Source organism: Pleurodeles waltl, chromosome 2_2 (assembly GCF_031143425.1).
Source record: "Pleurodeles waltl isolate 20211129_DDA chromosome 2_2, aPleWal1.hap1.20221129, whole genome shotgun sequence".
Lineage (NCBI taxonomy): Eukaryota > Metazoa > Chordata > Amphibia > Caudata > Salamandridae > Pleurodeles > Pleurodeles waltl.
In genome coordinates this window covers 582,868,867-582,888,240 of record NC_090439.1, presented here as the reverse complement: position 1 = coordinate 582,888,240, position 19,374 = coordinate 582,868,867, and the positions used below count along the sequence as shown (strand labels likewise).

The 19,374-nt window shown below is 44.1% G+C and overlaps 1 protein-coding gene across 1 annotated transcript in view; it reads left to right on the top strand.

Annotated features, from left to right (window-relative positions):
* Positions 1-19,374, top strand: part of CCDC178 (coiled-coil domain containing 178) — a 1,079,202-nt gene that overhangs the window by 182,044 nt on the left and 877,784 nt on the right. The window contains exons 4-5 of the mRNA XM_069220096.1: positions 2,479-2,618; positions 18,181-18,215. Of these exons, the coding sequence (XP_069076197.1) occupies positions 2,479-2,618; positions 18,181-18,215 (175 nt within the window). The remainder of the gene's footprint in view (positions 1-2,478; positions 2,619-18,180; positions 18,216-19,374) is intronic.

Sequence of the window (19,374 nt, the reverse complement as noted above, 5' to 3'; positions counted from 1 at the left end):
AGTAATGAGCAACATTGGTATACCTTAATAGAGTGAAATTCGTGTTTTAGTTACTCTTATTGTGCGTGTGGAAATCTCTATGCATGTGTGTTTATAGAACGAAATCTGTAAAGCAAGGTGTGCATGTATAGTATGTTGTGATGGGTAAATAGAGTGGATTGTGTTTAGAAATGATTTTTCATCAGGGCAAATAGGCTTGTGATTTATGTGCAGAGTATAACGTGTGTGGGGAGTAAATTAGCGTGTGAGTTAAGAGTCTAATTTGTGTGTGTAAAGCTCAGTGTCTAAAGCATAATGTTCTGTGAAATATATAGTGTTGCGTGGCCAAATTGGATTTAGTTTAGAGTGGACTTTAGGTTTCTGGATGAGAAGAATGTTTGTGATTAATTAGTGGAATAGCATGTGTTTGATGTTTAGAATGAGTATGTGTTCACACGTGAGTTTTTAGATAATTTGAACTGCATGTTTGTGGATTACTTTGTTAAGTGAAGTTGCGATTATGTGCAGCTCGAAGTACATGTACAATGTAAGGGATTGTAAAGCGACTTGAGCTCGTACCAAGTTTCGGAGATGTGAAATGGAGAACACAGGTTTGGCAGGTATTGGTTATGCTGCCTGCTCCTGAATTGTTCAATTATTATGAGAGGATGATATACAAAAAATGATCAGTTGAATTTTGCATACATTAACTCATACATTCCAAAAATTCCATTGTAGTCCTTCCCACTTTCCATTGCTTCTTCCTATACAGTTAGCAATCAGTAAATGCATTCTTGGGTTTCTTAAGCTAATGGTAGTTTGTAGCATTATTGTGCTATTTCTAAAGTGTGTTTACAAGACATTTGTTTCAATGCTCAATGTTTATGAATTTGGTGACTCTGGGCCAGAGTTAGAGTTTTGCAGACAGGGTTTTCTGTCACAAGTGCAATGGCGTCCCAAACCCTTGGCCTTATTTAGAGAAGAAGACCCTGTATTTTTTGTCATTGGAGCCACCATTGTTCACGTCGACTGAAAACTTCCTCCCTCAGCTCAGATGGCGGAGGAAGGACATTTCAAAGTGTACCTTATTTAGGCTGGATGATGTAATGTCTGTTTTCCTCTGTCCGTCATAAACATGAGGGATAGAAAAAATTAATCCCCTCTGCACCCTGGGGAAAAACTGCGACGGTGTTTGTGTAGGGGCAATCCTTTTTTGTTAGAAACATACTTCTGCTTTAGGAGTTTGCTTTGTCGGACTGTAATCTGTGAGGACGGCAAAACCAGAGCGTTTGCGACCAGGAAATGGCACTTTATATTAAAAAACACCTTTTGCGATTTGGAAAATATTTACAAATCGCATCCATTGTTTTAAGGCTTATTGTGCATTGCAGTGAGGAAGGGGCGTGAAAGGAGAGTCCCTTCCTCTATACCATTCGCTATGAGAGATCTAACAATGGTCTGCAAAGCATTGAGATGTTACCAACTCCTTAAGGGAGATGGTAACAGATTTGTCCAGGGTAAGTTGTCCCCGTTGGACAACTTCCCCCTTGGGAATCGACTCGAGTGTCCTGGGTCCAGAAAACCACTTCCTGCTCTATCCCATCGATTCCCTAATAGGAAACCTTTTTTTTTTTTTTTTTAAAGCAGAACGGGTTCCTTAAACTAACACGGGTTGCTTAAAAAAAAATCCCTATTGGAAATGCAAACATAGGGGAGGTTGTTTGCTATATTCTGCAGACCACACCACTCTTCATAGCTAATCACAGGGGTCGCAATAGAGACTTCCTTAATTAATATTTATTAAGGGTCATTTTGCGACTCTGTGCCTGGAGATATTGCTACGCGACCAATTAGTTCATAGTTTGCATCTCAAAATTAGAGATAAGTCACAGACAGTCTGTAAACAATTTGCGACCTGTCTTTTTATACATTGTGCCCTTTTTTGATGTTGGTTTAAATAGTGCTTTGATTGCTGGTGTCAGCTTTCTTTTGCACTAAAAGTATTTCTCTCAGCTGCTTTAAGTCATTAGAAACTGAAAGGCTATCGAGTTTTATCGATAGCTGTCAGTACAGCTTTCATTGTGCGTCATCTTGGGACCCGAATTGTGTTAATCAGGATGGGTTCAACATTTCCATGCAAAATACCAATTTTTTGATCTTTTATGCGCAATTCAAACATTGCTATTAACAATGAAATTGCTATGAGAATCCTCTGTCATATCTTGTGATCTTTCCTTTCCGTTGTTAACCTGCTTGAATATTCCTTGTAAGGTTTTCATTTAAGCTTCAATGATTTGATGTCAGATGTTTAAAATTCCAGTAGGCTGTAACTCAAAGCTAAATTTATGTGCATTTAATAGAGCGTGTCGAGATGTCATTTGGGAATCATACCGAAACTCTTTGCCAGGATTAGAGCTGTCGCCTGTAAATTTAAAAGGCTGCAAGGTTGTTACAAATTCTAACACAATTACATGCAGAATTTTCTGTTTTTGTTTCCAGGTAAAAAGAAAGCAATGATTTTAAACTACCCCAGCAAACGTCGTAGTTGTGCACTGGTAAATACTCCTTCACCTTGCGTTAACAAAGCCATTTATCACATTGAGGCGCTGGAGGCAAAGATGAAAGAATGGTTTGAGCAGGTAGGGGATTTACAGATTATTGTATACATTGTTTGCAAATCCTTTCAGGTGTTTCATTGGTAAAGTATAATGTGTTTATGAAGAGCTGATTTGTCCAAAGTCGTTGCATGAGACTTATTCCCCAGCTGTGCATAGATGATATACGTATCCTTTTCCCTAGGAGGGCTCCTCTTTCCGAACATTACATACTTATGTCCTGCCTTGAAATCACACAACAGACGTATTCCAGATCTGTTTTGGCCCATCCTCCCACCAGATAACATGACAGGATACTGATTTCGATTGAAATCGGTATGACAGGTGGGCAGATCAGATGCCGTACACATGGTTGCAATGTATAACTTTACATGGTAGAGCAAATTAAATTCACAATCATTTTTCTTTTAGTTGGTTGTTGTACTGTACTGCATTACATGTTCTACCTGAGCTAAGCATCACCAATCTCTTTTTAAAGTCATGACTGTGTGGTGGGTTTTGCTCCTTAAGTGAAGCTCCATGCCATTCAGATCTCACTGTCAAGTAGTTGGGAATTTCCTATGGCAGTGGAAAGTGGAAGGGTATATCTTACTGTAATTTTGTATCACTCTCGTCCATACTTCCTTCTGGTGCTGCCTAACTTAGTTGCATCCTTCTAGCCAAGCAATCAACCTCCACTTCTACATCTCTAGGGACGGTTGTTTTACAGTGGGCTTTAGTCTACTGCTTGGGGCAAACTGCCTGAGTGGAGTTACTGTATCTAGGTTTTCACCTGTTTAGTTTATCAGACTGTAATTTGCCCTTTTGATAGCAGATTACTTTGATCCTACGCCACAGAATATTCCCCAAAATACACTTACAATTTAGCTAGGAATTGAGTTCTGAGACATCCCTTAACCAAGGTAACAAATACATTCAGGGTGTTCGAGTTTCTAGGCTCTGTTGTACAAACAGGAGTTTCCACCACACTGCCTTCCTTGCAATCACTTTGACCCATCAAGGGATATGCATCCTGAGTCATGGAGAAAGGAATACAAATAATGATGCTTCTGGAGTATATATGCTGGGTTCTCCACCCTGAGTTTGATTATAAAAGCAAGTGTGCCTTACTCCCAAATAGAGAGACACAGTAACAGTTTTTAGATAAATTAACAGCCTTGAAATGATCACACTGCACCTCGCATGCCACATCAGTGGACCAAATCTGTAAACAAGGCTTAGAGGAAAAACAAAATGGAGAAAATGAGTATGGAAAAACAAATAAGGTATATTGGCTCTGCCTGTGAGGGGGCAAAGGTTCTTGCAGTAGTCCATTCAAGTATGCAAGGCCACCAGTGGGGACCTAATATTTATCTGCCTCCCAAGAAGTGCGCTTTCATTCCCATTGTTTTGGGCTGTTCATACAAGGGACATTGGATCTGAGGCATGTCATTCAGGCTTGGGCTTTTGACAATGGCTAACTTCATGGAATGCTGCCATGAGGGACACGGGGAGTCTGGACCTCATAATAACAAAGAAGGTGCAGCTATGCTCTGCCATAGGGACAGAGGCAATGCATATGGCTCACTGGGCTGGACCCAATGAAAGAATAAACACATAGTGCAAGCACCAGATACTGAAGAGAGGGGCTTGATAGCAGGAGATAAGCACTGGAGGCTCTTCCAACGGTGTTTTGAGGCTGACCTGGGATACAAACAGCCAGGGTGAAAGAACAAAAGTTACTGGAGCGTTTGCCTTCTAAGAATGTCCCCAGTGTTGAGCTAATCACTTATAACAGGTGATCAACAAACTGACTGATGTAGATCAGTCAGACTTAATGCCCCACAGATCTACCGGCCATAATCTACAGTCCTTATATGCGGTCCTTGGAAACCAGGATAGACTGCGAGTACCAGTAGTGCTCCTTCGTCTGGACTCCACAGGGCATTGTGCTCCCAAGAATGGCCCTATTTGATGGCAGTCCTCCAGAGAAGGGGATCTGGTGTTGAATTCTTAGAGGGGGGGTTTCCACCGCAAAGGTGTGAGTTAATTGGGCAATAACTAGGGACTTTTGTCTGGGGTGTGGAAAGAGGCAGGGATGCCCCTTATCCCCATGCTGTTTGCACTCACATTAGAGACCCAGGCAGAGTGGGCGAGATGTGACACGCTGGTGCAGGCCTTCCGTTAGGCTCCAGACCGGGAAGATGTAATTTCCCTTTATGGCGATAACTTATTGTTATATCTGGCTGATCCTGAGAGGTCGCTCCCACAGATGCTTGAAATACTTATTGTACTTGTCAGATTTCTGGTGTGCGTGTCAACTGGCACAAATCAGTGGCATATTTTCTGTTGGATTGGCACCCCCAAAGACATAGGATTGTCCCCCAAGAGTGGACACCAATGGGTTCCAAATACCTGGGGATATTTATTACAGTAGATCCCAGACAATTTGGGCGCTGTAACATTGTCCGTATTCTATGTATGTATGTATATGTATGTATATGGGCATTTATAAAGCGCGTTCCGGCCTTGGCATAGACGCGCTAAGAGGACATAAAGGAGAAAAAGATGACTGAAGGCCAATAGCCCTATCTAGGAAACAACCAGGTTTTCACCCTCTTCCTAAACATCGAGAAGTTCTGTTCTTTCCTGATATCAAGCGGTAAACCATTCCAATATCTAGCAGCCGCCACTGTGAACGCTTTATCTCCCCACCTGACTCTACGCGTCCTACAGACCTGGATCAGAAACGACTTCTCATCTTAGGACCCGTCCTGGCCGGTACCACCTGAGTTTGTCCACCAGGTGTTCTGCACCATCCCTATGTAGTGCTTTAAAGGTAATGCAGAGAGATTTAAAAATAATCCTCTTGCCCACCGGAAGCCAGTGAAGGCGCTTAAGGCTAAGGGACGCCGCCGCTAAACGTGGAAGTGCTAGAATCATGCGAGCTGCATTATTCTGAATCAATTGCAGTTTCTTCAAAGTGCACTCATCAATTTCCAACAACAATGAGTTGCAATAGTCTACTCTTGACATGATCAGTGCCAACATAACCGTAATTCTTTCCTCCTGCTTCAGAAACGGTACAATTTTCCTCAGGATTTTCAAGGTCCAATAGCAGGACTTCACTAAGGCATTAACCTGTGGTTTAAAGCTTATTGCTTCGTCAAAAATCACTCCTAAGTTTCTAGTTGCTCCGCACTGGATAGGTAGTTGCCCGCAATCATCTGGCCACCACCGCGGACCCCACAGATCCTTACTACAACCATACAAGACAATCTCCGTCTTGTTGGTATTGAGCTTAAGCCAATTCTGTCTCATCCACTGATTAATATCCTTCATGCAGCTATTAAACTGCTCTGCCACTTCCTCCCCATTACTCCTAGATACTGGAATAATAATCTGGGTGTCCTCAGCATAGGAGGATGGTGAAAAGCCATATGATCGAATAAGTCTTGCCAGGGGGGCCACATAGACATTAAAGAGCATAGGACTCAGCACCGAGCCCTGGGGTAGCCCACATGGCAAGTGGAAGGCTGAAGCTTTAAAACCCTCCCAGATAACAATATTAGATCTGTCCCTTAAAAAGGACTCCAGGATTCTAAGCACGGCATGTATATTCCAACATTCTGAAGGCGAGATACCAAGATATCAGGTGAGATGGTATTGAATGCTGCAGAGAGATCCAATAGCACAAGAACTGCGCCCGGGCCCTCATCCAGAAACTTCCGGATGGAATCCAATGTTGTTAGTAACGCTGATTCGGTGCTATGCGCCCTTCTGAAACCATGTTGTGACTGATCAAAGCCTCCAGCCTGGTTAAGAAACATGGGTAATTCATAATTGATATGTTTTTCAATTATCTTAGCTAGTGTCAGTAGCAGGGAGATAGGCTGCAGATTACTTAAATCAAAGGTAGTTTGATCAGCCTTCTTTTTAAGGGGAATTACCGTGGCCTGCTTCCATGAGGAGGGGTAGACCCCTGTGGATAGTACATCCATAAAGATGGTAGCTAGTTTTGGAGCCACCAAGTCCGGAATCATCTGCAGAATACTGGGTGGGCAGGGATCCATGGGTGAGCCTGATTTAATCCCCATAAGAATTTCTTTAATCCTGTCCGGCATCAACGGGGGGAAGCATGTGAGCAGCGGGGTATCCTGATTCGGCAAATCCATGGGGGTAATCCCAGGATCCATCCGGGGGAAATCTTTATGTAGTAGCCTGATTTTATTTTGAAAAAACTGAGCTATTTGATTGCAAATTGCCTGCGAGGTCGGCAAGATAGTGGGGGGAAGAGGAGGCGTAATAAGCGAGCGAACTACCTTAAATAGCTCTTTCGACACATTAGGTGCATTTTTAATCTTATTAGAAAAGAAAGTAGTTTTAGCCTCAAAACAGGCTACCTTGTATGTTTTTAAAGCACTCCTTAATTTCTCCTTCTCAGATATATTAGGGTTAAGCTTCCAATGTCTTTCTTGTTGACGGTACTCCCGCTGGAGCACCTTTAGATCACTTGTAAACCAAGGCCAGCTAGTTTTCTTGGGTCTACCCTCCGGCTTTATTGACGCCGGGGCCAATTTATTCATGGCAAGGGCTAAACCTGAGTTAAACACTTCCAGAGCAGGCAGAAGAGGATCCCCAACCACCTTCCAGCCTTCCTTTACTGCCGGGCCCAACTGCGACTCTGTAATTTTATTCCATAATCTCAGTGATTTATTAACTGATTTTATCTGTTGGTAAGGGGACCCCTTCGTACTTTTGAACAGGAGAAGGTGGTGGTCAGTCCAATGCAAGGGAATATTGGACACCAAGTCCTCTGGGCAAGCAAAAATCCCATCAAGGAAATGCCCTGCCTGATGAGTAGCCAAGGAGACTGAGAGAATCCAGTCAAACGATGCCATCAGATTCACCAGCTCTTTGACATAAGGAAGCTGAACATTATCAAAGTGTAAGTTAAAATCACCCAGAATAATAAAATTAGATGCCGCAATCACAGGTTCAATAAGACATGGCCAATCTGCCAGAAACAAAGCAGCAGAGCCTGGAGGTCTACATATCAGAAGACCCTCAATCAGAGTGTAATTATTCTGGCGAATTTTAAAATACATGCCCTCACAAGACTTATGAGGGGAATTGTCAGGTTCCCATTGGCAGGACAAAGTAGACCTGCAGATGATGGCCAGCCCTCCTCCCATGCCAGTTGGCCTATCCATCCTGAAAAAGGAGTAACCACTGGGGGAGGCTTCGATAAAATCCGGGTCAGAATCTGCTTTGGCCCATGATTCCGTTATAAAAAGGCAGTCCACTTTATTAGAGATAATCATTTCCGCAATTTCGGTCTTATGTTTTACCAGTGACCGTGCATTTATCAATGCAAAAACAATAGATTGGATTTCCTCCAACCTCTTGGGGCGAATCAGACCCGAATCTTCTAGTGTCAAAACTGGTTGGGAGAGCATCGGGGCCCAACCACAATTCCTACAAACCCGCTGAAAGATCTGCCCAGAAAAAGGCAGAAGCACATGTTTGCATAAATTGGCAGGGGCCAGGGCCCAAAGCTCGGGTCCTGAGAAGCCTATACGCCTAGGGGTCCTTGTGCCCCACTCAGCCCCCCTAAGCCCCCCCGGCCCCCGTCCTCGACCGCGCGCCCACTTCATTGCTGTAATTATGGCCCCTTCCCACAGTTACGCCCCCCACGTGACAGGCAGCACTAGACTGCCAACCTGTCTACCACTCCCCAAAAGAGGCACCGTAATGGAGGACGGGCTGGCTCTAACAGGCCCGAAACCGTCCTCGTACTTAGCAGAGTTAAGTAAGTGAGAATGCGGCTACTACAAAAACAATCTAAGTACCATAAAAGAATGCTTTTAAAAATACATAAAAACAGTTCTAATAAATTCACAAAGTTGTAAAAAGGACGTGCAGCCGAGGACTCACTGTTATGCCTCGCTGCGCGCCTGCTTCATTGCTGTAATTATGGCCCCTTTCCACAGTTACGCCCCCCACGTGACAGGCAGCACTAGACTGCCAACCTGTCTACCACTCCCCAAAAGAGACACTGTAATGGAGGACGGGTGGGCTCTAACAGGCCTGAAACCGTCCTCGTACTTAGCAGAGTTAAGTAAGTGCGAATGCGGCTACTACAAAAACGATCTAAGTACCATAAAAAAGTGCTTTTAAAAATACATAAAAACAGTTCTAATAAATTCACAAAGTAGTAAAAAGGACATTCTAGACAAGTATAAAACAGATGTGGCACAGTGGAGGAAGCTCCCATTGTGACTACTGGCCTGAGCCGCCCTGTACTAAATGATTGCACTGCCAAAGTTCATTTTTATGCTAAAGTTCATTTATATTTATATGCTGCAGAACATGCCATATGAAATCTCAGATCATTTTTGTAACACATTCAATGCCACCACAGAATTACTATTATGGGACGGGGTAACCCCAAGAATTGTATTAATAACAATAACTAGGAATAAATATGAGACGAGCATTTCAGTTTGTGACAGTGACTTCCCTACTGGGCAAGGCAACTACTGGAGGTGAATGATTAGGCATTCGTGGATCAGCGATAACCAGTGGCAATGGTGAGCAAGACGTGGAAGAGAGAAAAAAAAATGGCCTCAGGGTGCAGGTGAGCCAGAGTCAAAGGGACCGGCCTGTTGGAAATTAGGTTACTGGTTGAGGAGAGTGAAACACGACTCAAGCAGCAGCCACAAGTTTTGTCAGGGTGAAGTCACAAGCAATCCCACAATTAACCTGTGCTTAACCCTCTAGTAGCTTGGCACAAAGCAGTCAAGGTTAACTTAGAGGTGATGTTTAAAGTATTTATCCAGCATGCCAACCAATAATAAAGCAAAAACACAATGCAAGAAAAATCCCACAAAAATTATAAAAATAGAGTAAACTTACCACAATGACAACAATCCAACCAGTAGAACCAGAGATATCCATTTTCAAAGATTTAAGTGAAAATAGTGCCTAAAATCCCCAACTGTGGTTATCTGGTCACACCAGACTGCTACAAAGTCACAGGTTCAGGCCGACTGCGATGGAGCGTGGACTGGATACAGAGAACAAGGTAGGTGCACAAAACAAAGAACCTTAAATCCTGGTTGCAGAGTGTTGGAAGATCCTGCGTTTGAGTATGCGTTGTGCGTCAGCGGTTCCGAGGAGCTGTGAGACTGTGATGTGAGGCCCTGTGTCATTGAGGATGCCGTTGATGAGGGGCTTGCATCAGAGATGATTTTGGGCACTGGCAGTTCTGAAGAAGCTGCGGAACTGCTATGCGTAGTCTTGTATTGCCATCCAGGATGCCATCGATGAGAGGCTTGTGATGCAAAGGCCTGCTTTGGTAATGCGTCATGCAGCAGCAGTTCTGAAGTGGAGCTGTGTGAAGATGCTTCGCACTGTGTCAGTTCTGCCCACAGGACCACAACTGGCCTGGCAGGGCATCTTCAGGCCCACTTCCAATGGTACTGGACTGGGCTGTCACCAGTTGAAGGACAAGACTCACAGCAGACTGAGTCTAGGTGCTTAGATCATGGTGGTTGGAGCCTTTTCAGTCCCTGAGCCACTGTTTAGAAGGTCAGCTAGCTACCCCCTAGAGTAACTCTGGTGGTTCTGGAATCAAGATGCAGGTTCAGTCCTTTCACTCAGAGAGAAGGGCAACAGGGTAACAGAGTACCAGTACTTGGACAGCAGCACAACAGTCCTTGTGAGTCTTCCATAGGTCCAGAGTTATAATGAAGAGTTGGGTCTGAGGGTCCAATATTCATACATGGTGCCCACTTTGAAGTACGCGAATGTTCTGGTGGTGTCTACATCTGGAGGTGTTTGGAATTTCCTGCCTCACTGCCCTGGCCCTAGCTTGTCTGGTGTCACAATAGATTAGTATCAACCCCTTTATGGGAGTGCTCAGGCAGTGCCTTTGTGATGTGCAAGTGTGGTAGGTGACAGCTCCCCCCCCTCATCAAATTAGAGATGGCCCATCTTGCCAACATCTATGTTCCTATGTCTCACAGTCTGGGAGCGCTGTACAAAGACCAACTACCAGCTTCACCTAGACCTGTGAACCAGGACACAGGCTGCAGGTGCCAAATGGCTGGGACAAGAAAATGCCAACTTTCTAAAAGTGGCATTTACAGAATTGTGACTTCAAATCTTACTATTCTCTAGACCTCAAAATTGACATTTCTACCTGCTCCAAATAAATGATTATCACTTATTATATGTAATAAGTTACTCCAATGGTATCCCATAGGAGAGGTAGGCCAAGCAGTAGTGAAAAGAAGATTTACAAGTCTTTCACTGCTGTGGAATGAAAAAGTTAAAAGTGCGTGTCCAATATTTTAAATACACTGCACGCTCGACTGTTTAGGTGGGCCTACCCTAGGGGTGCCTTACATGTATTAACCGGACGGTTTGGGCCCAACAAAATGTTTATTTCACCAGGTTGAATTGATAGTTTAAACTGCACACCCACAGGCTGCAAAGGCAGGCCTGAGACATGTTTAAAGTGGGTGTCACAATCAGTGCTGCAGGCCCACTAGTAGCATTTCATTTACAGGCCCTTGGTACCACTTTAGCAGGGGCTTACAATTAAATTAAATATGGCAATTGTGTGTAAGCCAATTTCACTGTGTTTAGAGGAGAGCATACACACACTTTAGCACTGATTAGCAATGGTAAAGTGCACAGAGCCCTAAGGCCAACAAAAACGTGATCTGCAAAAATGAGGAGTAAAGAACATTTTTGGGGGGGAAGACCACCCTAAGGCTGCTAGGTCTACCAAAGCCTGCAAGGCAGAGTCTGAAGGCTTCTTGTAACATTACTCAGGTGAGTGGCCAATCCTTGTAAGCTGAGGTATGTGGTTGTTGAATCCTGTCACAGCCCTGTCTGGGGGAAAAGCAAGTGTTACGTATCCAGTAAGCTGCAGCAACAGGCCTTTCCTTAGATAGGGTATTGTCAATAAGTGCAGATGGGGCACAATGAGGCATGGAATTTGAGGTCACCACATTCTCAACATGGAGTGAGCCCATTTAGTTGCATGTGCTTACGGTAGTGGTCTGGCCCAAGAAGTCTCTTCTGCCTGGGGTTATTCTGAGGTGATCTGGGCCACAATGCATAATGGAGCCTATACTGGCATAGTAGACACAGCACGGTGCACCACCAGAAGAAGAGAGAGACCCCTATGAATCAGGAACCACAGTAGAATGACTGTTAGCTGGAACAACATATCATTGGAAAGAGGATGCTTTTCACTCAAATGAAACTTTGAGTACCACTCCTATTATTCCTTCTCCTTTCTTGGAGGACATTGAGGTCAGCAGCCCAGTGTAGGGTGTTCTTCCTTTGTTACAGAATAATTCCATCAGGTAACTAAACAACCTGACTCAAGTCCAACCAACAGTACTCCATTTCAGTATTTGCACAGTTCCAGCTAAGAATGAGAAGGTCACGAGTCCTCCAGGAAGCCATGGCCTTTTCCATAATGGTAGCCCTTATACTGAACTGTTCTGAAGAGACATTTGGCCTGATCTCCATGAATATTGATCAGCGCAGTTCTAAATTGCATGGAAGATTTTTTTGTACCTTAGCCAGAGTACTCAATTCCTTGACTGGGGTGCAGGAATCCATAGTCCATGGTCTCGTGGAGGATCATCACCTTGAAGTGATCTAGGGGCTTGCATGTATCAGAGGCCTGTAGAGAAGTGCCGATTGGAGCTTATGTCCCTGGCAGGGTTGTCCATGCTGGACAGGTCAAAAGGTAGAAACCAGACAAAGTGCGATCCACTGGTTCTCTAAAGTTCGGGGCTGGGAACAAGGTTTCTTATGGAAACAGCAGCAAGATCCACTAAATCATCTTGGCACAGTGGATTTCCAGAGTCTCTGCATGAGACATGGATCATAGACACTAGGCAAAGCCGCAAGGAAACTACTATTAGAATGACAGGTTCTGAGTGCCAAGTGCCACACCAGAATCAGATTCTGGAACATATGAAGCATATATGATACAGGAAAGCTGGATAATGTAAAATCTGAGGTGAGGTGCTACAACCTACACATCTCGTTGACAGTGAAAGTAGGTGGACCATATCTGGAAGAATGAAAACCACTACAGAAGAGATGGTACTGTACTCTGGTAGAGACGATAATCAATGCCACGAAGGAGTATTCATCATCTTAAGCAAGGGGACAGAGAAATGCCTAATTGAGTGGAAACCAGCCAACATTAGAGTCATGCCAGCCAGGTTAAAAGACCGATACATCAAGACCACCATTATCCAGTGCTATGCGCCAACAAATCATACAGCGAAAACAGTAAAAAAACATATTGTACCAACAGATGCAAGCTGAGCTTGAAGATGTGTGGAAACATGATAGTGAAGGGGGACTTAAATGCTAATGTGAGAAATGGCAACACGAACGATTGTCAGAACCATGGGAAAGGAAGGTTTTGGAACAATGAAAAGCAATGAAGACTGTTGGAATTTTATGCCACAAATGATCTAGTCTGAGGAGGGACTATCTTCCCATACCGTAATATTCATCAACTTATGTGGTACTCATCCAATGGCAGAGCCAGAAACTGATTGACCACCTGATGATAGGCAACACCTATAGATGTTCACTGCAAGATGTCAGCATGAGGAGGAGAGCGGACGTCGGCAGTGATCACCATCTTGTGAAACTGATGCTCAGAAAACAGAACACAAAACATCAGTATGACAGCACTTTGATGTAGCAAAAATTACAGGACCACAAACTGAGGAGGCATTTCTCTTACAAATCAAAAACAGGGTTAAACACCTGGCAGGTATGGTAGATTAGTCTGAGCCAGTTGCTGACACAGTCATCAAGAAATGGAAATAGGTGGCTTCAGTTAATGTGAAGAATAGTGAAACATGTCTTGGGACCAAGACAAGGAAGAGAACATAGTGGGTAAGACAAGACACATGGCAAGTTATTGAAGGCAGAAGGGCAGCAAACAAGAAATTCCTGGAATTTAGATCTGAGAGGCAACAAGCAACAACACATAAAAGCAATCAGTGCAGTTAAAAGAATGACAAAAGCAGATAACTGGAAAACATGGATAACCTTGCCAGCCAAGCAGGGTAAGCAGCCAGCACTGGACAATGGAGGAAGGTCTTCAAGATCATGAGGATAGTCAGTGGTAAATCTCGTAAAACATACAATAACCCTATCATGGATAAGCAAGGCCAGCTACTCACAACAGCACAAAGCACGCTGAACGGAGCATTTTAAAGAAGTCTTGAATAGATCAGGTCAAATAAGAAAAGTAGACATCCAGGAAGCAAAGACAGACTTGAATATGAACACTGCCCCATCACAGACGGAAGAAATCATCACTGTCATCCAATCTCTCAAGAACGGAAAAGCTCCTGGCCAAGACAAATTGAATGCAGAAATGTTCAAGGCAGACCCTGAACCATCAGCTACAATCGTCTAACCACTCTTTACACCCAGGGTGGAGTGAATTCACACACAGGTAAAATCCTGGTGAAAATCATTATACAGAGCATTTCTGATGCAGTGGACAAGTAGTTAAGCTAAGAAGAGCTTGGGTTCGGCAAGGACAGAGGGTGTATTGATCAGATTCTTAATCTGCGCATCATCATTGAGCAATTCATGGAGTGGCAGAGACAGCTATACATCAGATTCATTGATTTTGAGAAAGCCTTTGATAGTACCAATCAATCAATCACTATTTGTAAAGCGCAGCTACTCAACCGTGAGGGTCTCACGGTACCCACCGTGACAGTCTCTAGCATATAGTGAGAGTCTATGACATACCTCAGCTGATAGTTTTCCTTTCTCCACATCGAGAGCTTCTAGGTTAATTTTACCTGAAAGGTGGGAGATAGTGACTATAGCTTTGAAGAGAAGGCCAATGTGAGGCAGGGATGCATGATGTCAGCATTTCTTTTTAACCTCATCATGACTAGGTGATGTGACACACAACAGAAAACCAAGCCAGCCAAGCATCTGATAGCCCTTATTCCCTTCACTGGAGGACCATGACTATGTTGATGACATAGCCTTGCTCTCTCACACATGGCGGCATATACAGGAAAAGACATCTCACTTCACCATCTATGCACAACAAGTGGGCCTGAAGATCTACACGAAGATATTAGAAATCTTGCCACTCAGCATCCCAAACCCTTCACCAATCAAGGTGGATGGAGAGGACCTAGACATGATTGAACAGTACATCCACTTAGGCAGTATTATCAGACATGATGGAGGGGCAAGCAGCGACATCAACAGCAGATTTAACAAGGCCAGGATTGCCTTCAGGATAATGAACAATGTGTAAAGGTAATCACAGTATAGCACCAACATAAACTATGGCTTTACCAGAGCTCCGATATGTCCACACTATTCTATGGATCAGATTGCTGGCGGATGATGAAAAGCAGCATCCTCCAAATGTCAGCCTTCCACGCCAGTGACTTGAGAAGAATCTTGCACATTTTCTGGCTGTGAACCGTTTCCAACCAGGAACTTATCACCAGGGCCCAAATTACGATAAGAGTGCTGTTAGACTTTTCATCCTTGGCGTGGTCTCCCTTAAAGGTTTGCCTCTGTTTCACAGGTTGTTGATGTGTGCTGGACTCTGTTTTTGCTGTTTTTGTTACTCTGGGCACTTTACCAGTTCTAACCAGTGCTACAGTGCAAGTGCTCCTATACAAAATGTGTAGGTAATTGGTTGATCCATGATTGGCATATTTGATTTACTGGTAAGTCCCTAGTACAGTGCACAAGAGGTGCCCAGGGCCTGTAAATGAAATGCTACTAGTGGGCCTGCAGCACTGGTTGTGCCAGCCACATGAGTAGCCCTGTAATTATGTCTCAGACCTGCCACTGCAGTGTTTGTGTGTGTAGTTTCAAACTGTACCCACTTACCAGGCATTAACCTTCCTTCTTCTTAATTGTATGAGACCCCTAAGGTAGGCTCTAGGTAGCCCCAAGAGCAGGGTGCAGTGTATGGTTAAGGTAGGGCATATGGTAATGTGTTTTGTATGTTCTGACAGTGAAATACTGCTAAATTTGTTTTTTCACTGTTGCAAGGCCGTCCCTCTCATAGGGTAACATGGGGTCTACCTTTAAATATGAATAAAGTGTAGATTCCCTTTGGGAGCGGATAGACATGTGGAGTTTGGGGTCTCTGAGCTCACAATTTAAAAATGCATTTGTAGTAAAGTTGATTTTAAGATTGTGTGTTTGAAAATGCCACTTTTAGAAGGTGAGGATTTTCTTGCTTCAACCATTTCTGTGACTCTGCCTGGTTGTGGATTCCCTGTCTGGGTCAGTTTGACAGTTGGGCTGGTTGCACCTCTCACTAGACAGTGACACAAAGGGAGCTGGGTGTAGTCTGCATTTCCTGATGAGCCATCTGTGCTAGGAGGGAGGGGTGGAGTGGTCACTTACACCTGAAAGGGCTGTGCCTGCCCTCACACAATTTAGTCTACAACCCCCTGGTGTGTGTCTGGGGCCTGGCATGGGCAAGGCAGGATTTCACAAACAAGAGAGACTTTCCTTTGAAGTATGCCTACCTCAAAGGGTAAAATGGGTAAAAGAAGGGCACCCAAAACCACAGACTTTAGAACACTTCTGGAAACCAAGAGGAACCTCTGCCTGGAGAAGAGCTGAAGAGCTGAGGAAGAAGAGCTGCCCTGCCTGTGACGGTGCTTTGTGGAGCTATCCTGCAGTTGCTGCTTCTGCCTGTGCTAGAGGACAAAGACTGAACTTTGTGTTGCCTTCCTTCTTGTGAAGATCTCCAAGGCCTGATTTAGAGCTTGCCTCCTGTTGTTTGAAGTCTCAAGGACAGCAAAGACTTCTCTCTGCCAGCACCTGGAGTCTCTGGAGAGACTCCTACCCTGCAAAGTGGTGCCCATCCAGTTCCTGGGACCCTGAAAGGAGAAGCTGGCAGCCCAAGAGTGAGAAATACACGCACAGAGCGCTGTGCGGGGAAAAAATTGACGCAACTCCAATCTGCGGCTGAAAAATTGGCGTGCCGCCGGCTTTGCGGCTGAAAATTGATGTTCACCTGCAACGCGACCTGAAGATTGCCCGGAGCTGGAGAAACGACGCACAGCACCGCTGACGGAGGCTGGTGAAAGTGCAACCCGTGCTGTGTGGTTTTCAGATCATCGTGCAGCTGGATTTCTGACGCAAACACTGCTGGGCTTGTAAAAATGACGCAAGGCCTGCCCGGTCCCGGGAGTGCTGACCGGATCGACGCATCGCTCTCTTGCGGAGAGAAGAAATGACGCATGCCAACCCGACTAAAGGAGAAACGACGCAAGGTCGTGCTCATGAGTGAAATCAACGCATCGCAAACCCTTTTTGACACACACTTGCCCATGCAGGGTTATTTTTGATGCACCCAAGGTACATTTTCATGCTAACAGCGTTAGAGTTGTGTTTAAAATTACATGAAGACTCTTTTTGCATTTTTAGTGATAACTTGACTTGTGTATTGTAGATTTCTGTCATTTTGGTCTTGTTTTGTTTAGATAAATATTTTCTATTTTTCTAAACCTGTGTTGTGTCATTTTGTAGTGTTTTCATTATGTTACTGTGTGTGTTGGTACAAATACTTTACACCTAGCACGAGCCTACTGCTCGTGCCAATCTACCAAGGGGGTAATCAGGGGTTAGCTGAGGGTGATTCTCTTTTACCCTGACTAGAGTGAGGGTCCTTGCTTGGACAGGGGGCAACCTGACTGCCAACCAAAGACCCCATTTCTAACAGGTGCACTTTCCCTGTTGGCACCATGACGCACCTTAAAACAGGTGCAGCAGGCTCAAACAGGGAAAGTGTGCCCTATTATGGTAAATACTCTCCCCTCAGGGAAGCTGTAAACTCACGGTGCACAGGAGGCAGCGCATTCAAGTGAAATATGGAACGGCCATGAGGACCCCCTTTGTCCCCTTAAGAGCCCTGCCTTTAGGAGGTGCGCTTTCAGTGCGCCACCTTTTTGTGGCACACTTTCAGTGCGCCTACTATAGGTATGTTTGCCTCTGTGCCCGCATCCATAATAGGGTGCAGACACAGAGGGAAAGTGATTCCCTCATTTGCAAGGAGCCATATCCCCATGCAAGTAAGTGAATGCCCTCTTGCGACAGCGCTGGCCCAACATATGCACCAGCTCCATCTGTATTTCAGAAGGGGCTGCATAAGTGTCTGCGGCTTCTTCTGTAATTCCAAAGTGCCCCAAGGGTGCACAAAGCAGGTGCATCTGTCTTTCTTTAATATGGCCCCAGATGCAAGCAAGAGAGCATCTCTGTAAGTAAAGGATGGAGATGGATAGGACACACCATCAGAAACTAACAAGACTTCATCATGAGAAAAGATCTCCGCTGGACCCAGTTTCATGTGTGTGACAAATCAGCTTGAAACATTAAATAAGATTTTTCAAAGGTATGCTGTTTATTGTTAACACACTATATTATTATCTTAGAAAGTACCTCACTTTTTTCTTGAAATAGCTCTGGTATAGTAACAATGCCTGCATTTTTAGGTAAATTAGGACTGAAAGAATATTAATAGATATTCATTTTTTTCCAGTATGAAGATATGTTAAAGGAGGAAAAGGCTTCATGGTAAGTATTTATCTTGTTTTACCGTAAGGAAATAATGCATTGTCTTCCTCATTGAAAATGGTCAGATAGAGGCATTTCAAATCAAAATATTTCCAGAACTGAAATGCCATTGAAGCTAATTTTATCTACTTAGTGTTGACTCATCACCAAAACACACGTCATATTATAGGCATATTGGATAACCTCTCTGGGGAAGAACTTTCAAAATAAAGTCATGCAAAGGAGGGCAAAATCAGTATCATAATTTGATTTATAGGAATAGCCTCACAATCTCCGTGCATTGTGGAACTGATTCTCAAAAAAAGTAGGAAGTTCACACACACAGCCATTCACTTAGCATTTATATTGTTTTCTACACTGATGTGATTCACAATCCCTTCTTCGGCCATACCACATGGAAATATAAACAACTGTGATTCACATGGCATATCCATGGATCGCTACTTGTGTACGGAAAAAGTTTCTCCCCTCCCTAGCTCCAGCCCCAGTACAACACAAAACTACATGACAAGCCATATTCAAGTCATTCTTTGTGGAGAGAGCACCTCTCGCAACAGCAATGGAGTTTCCTCCCTGCCAAGACTATGGTCTGCCCACCCAATTTAAATGCAAGCGCACCATGCTTAGACGATGGCAGGGAATACTCTGTGGTCCGATTCCTCCTTCAATCGGATGGAGTAAGGTGCATTGGAAGCTTGGCTATATGTCCGCCCATCTAGTTTATATGGGAGGATATATAGACATTTTTCAATGTGTATCATCTCCTGGAAAAACTTGGGGGTAAGGGTATTGAAAAGTGCTCAATGCCCCCTCTCGCCATGGAAGGACACTCCCATGGGAATTTCGTTTTGAAAATATAAAACAAAAATAAAGTTTTTTCCATATGACTCCGTAAAGTAGACAGAACCATATGGCAAAATTACAATGCATTGACAGGAACCACCATGATGGCATTTCCTGCAAATAATAGAAATGTCCACTGAACTGGCGGACATTTGTAAATTTGGCTGTCAGCACCTCCACCAGGACGATGGAGTAAATTACTCCATTGCCCTGGCAGAGAATGGGCCAGCTACCAAAATTTAATTCAGGCTCTTAATCTACTGTTCCTGTGCTCCCTTCTTCCCAACTAATTGGGAATACTTGAAGAGCAGGCAGG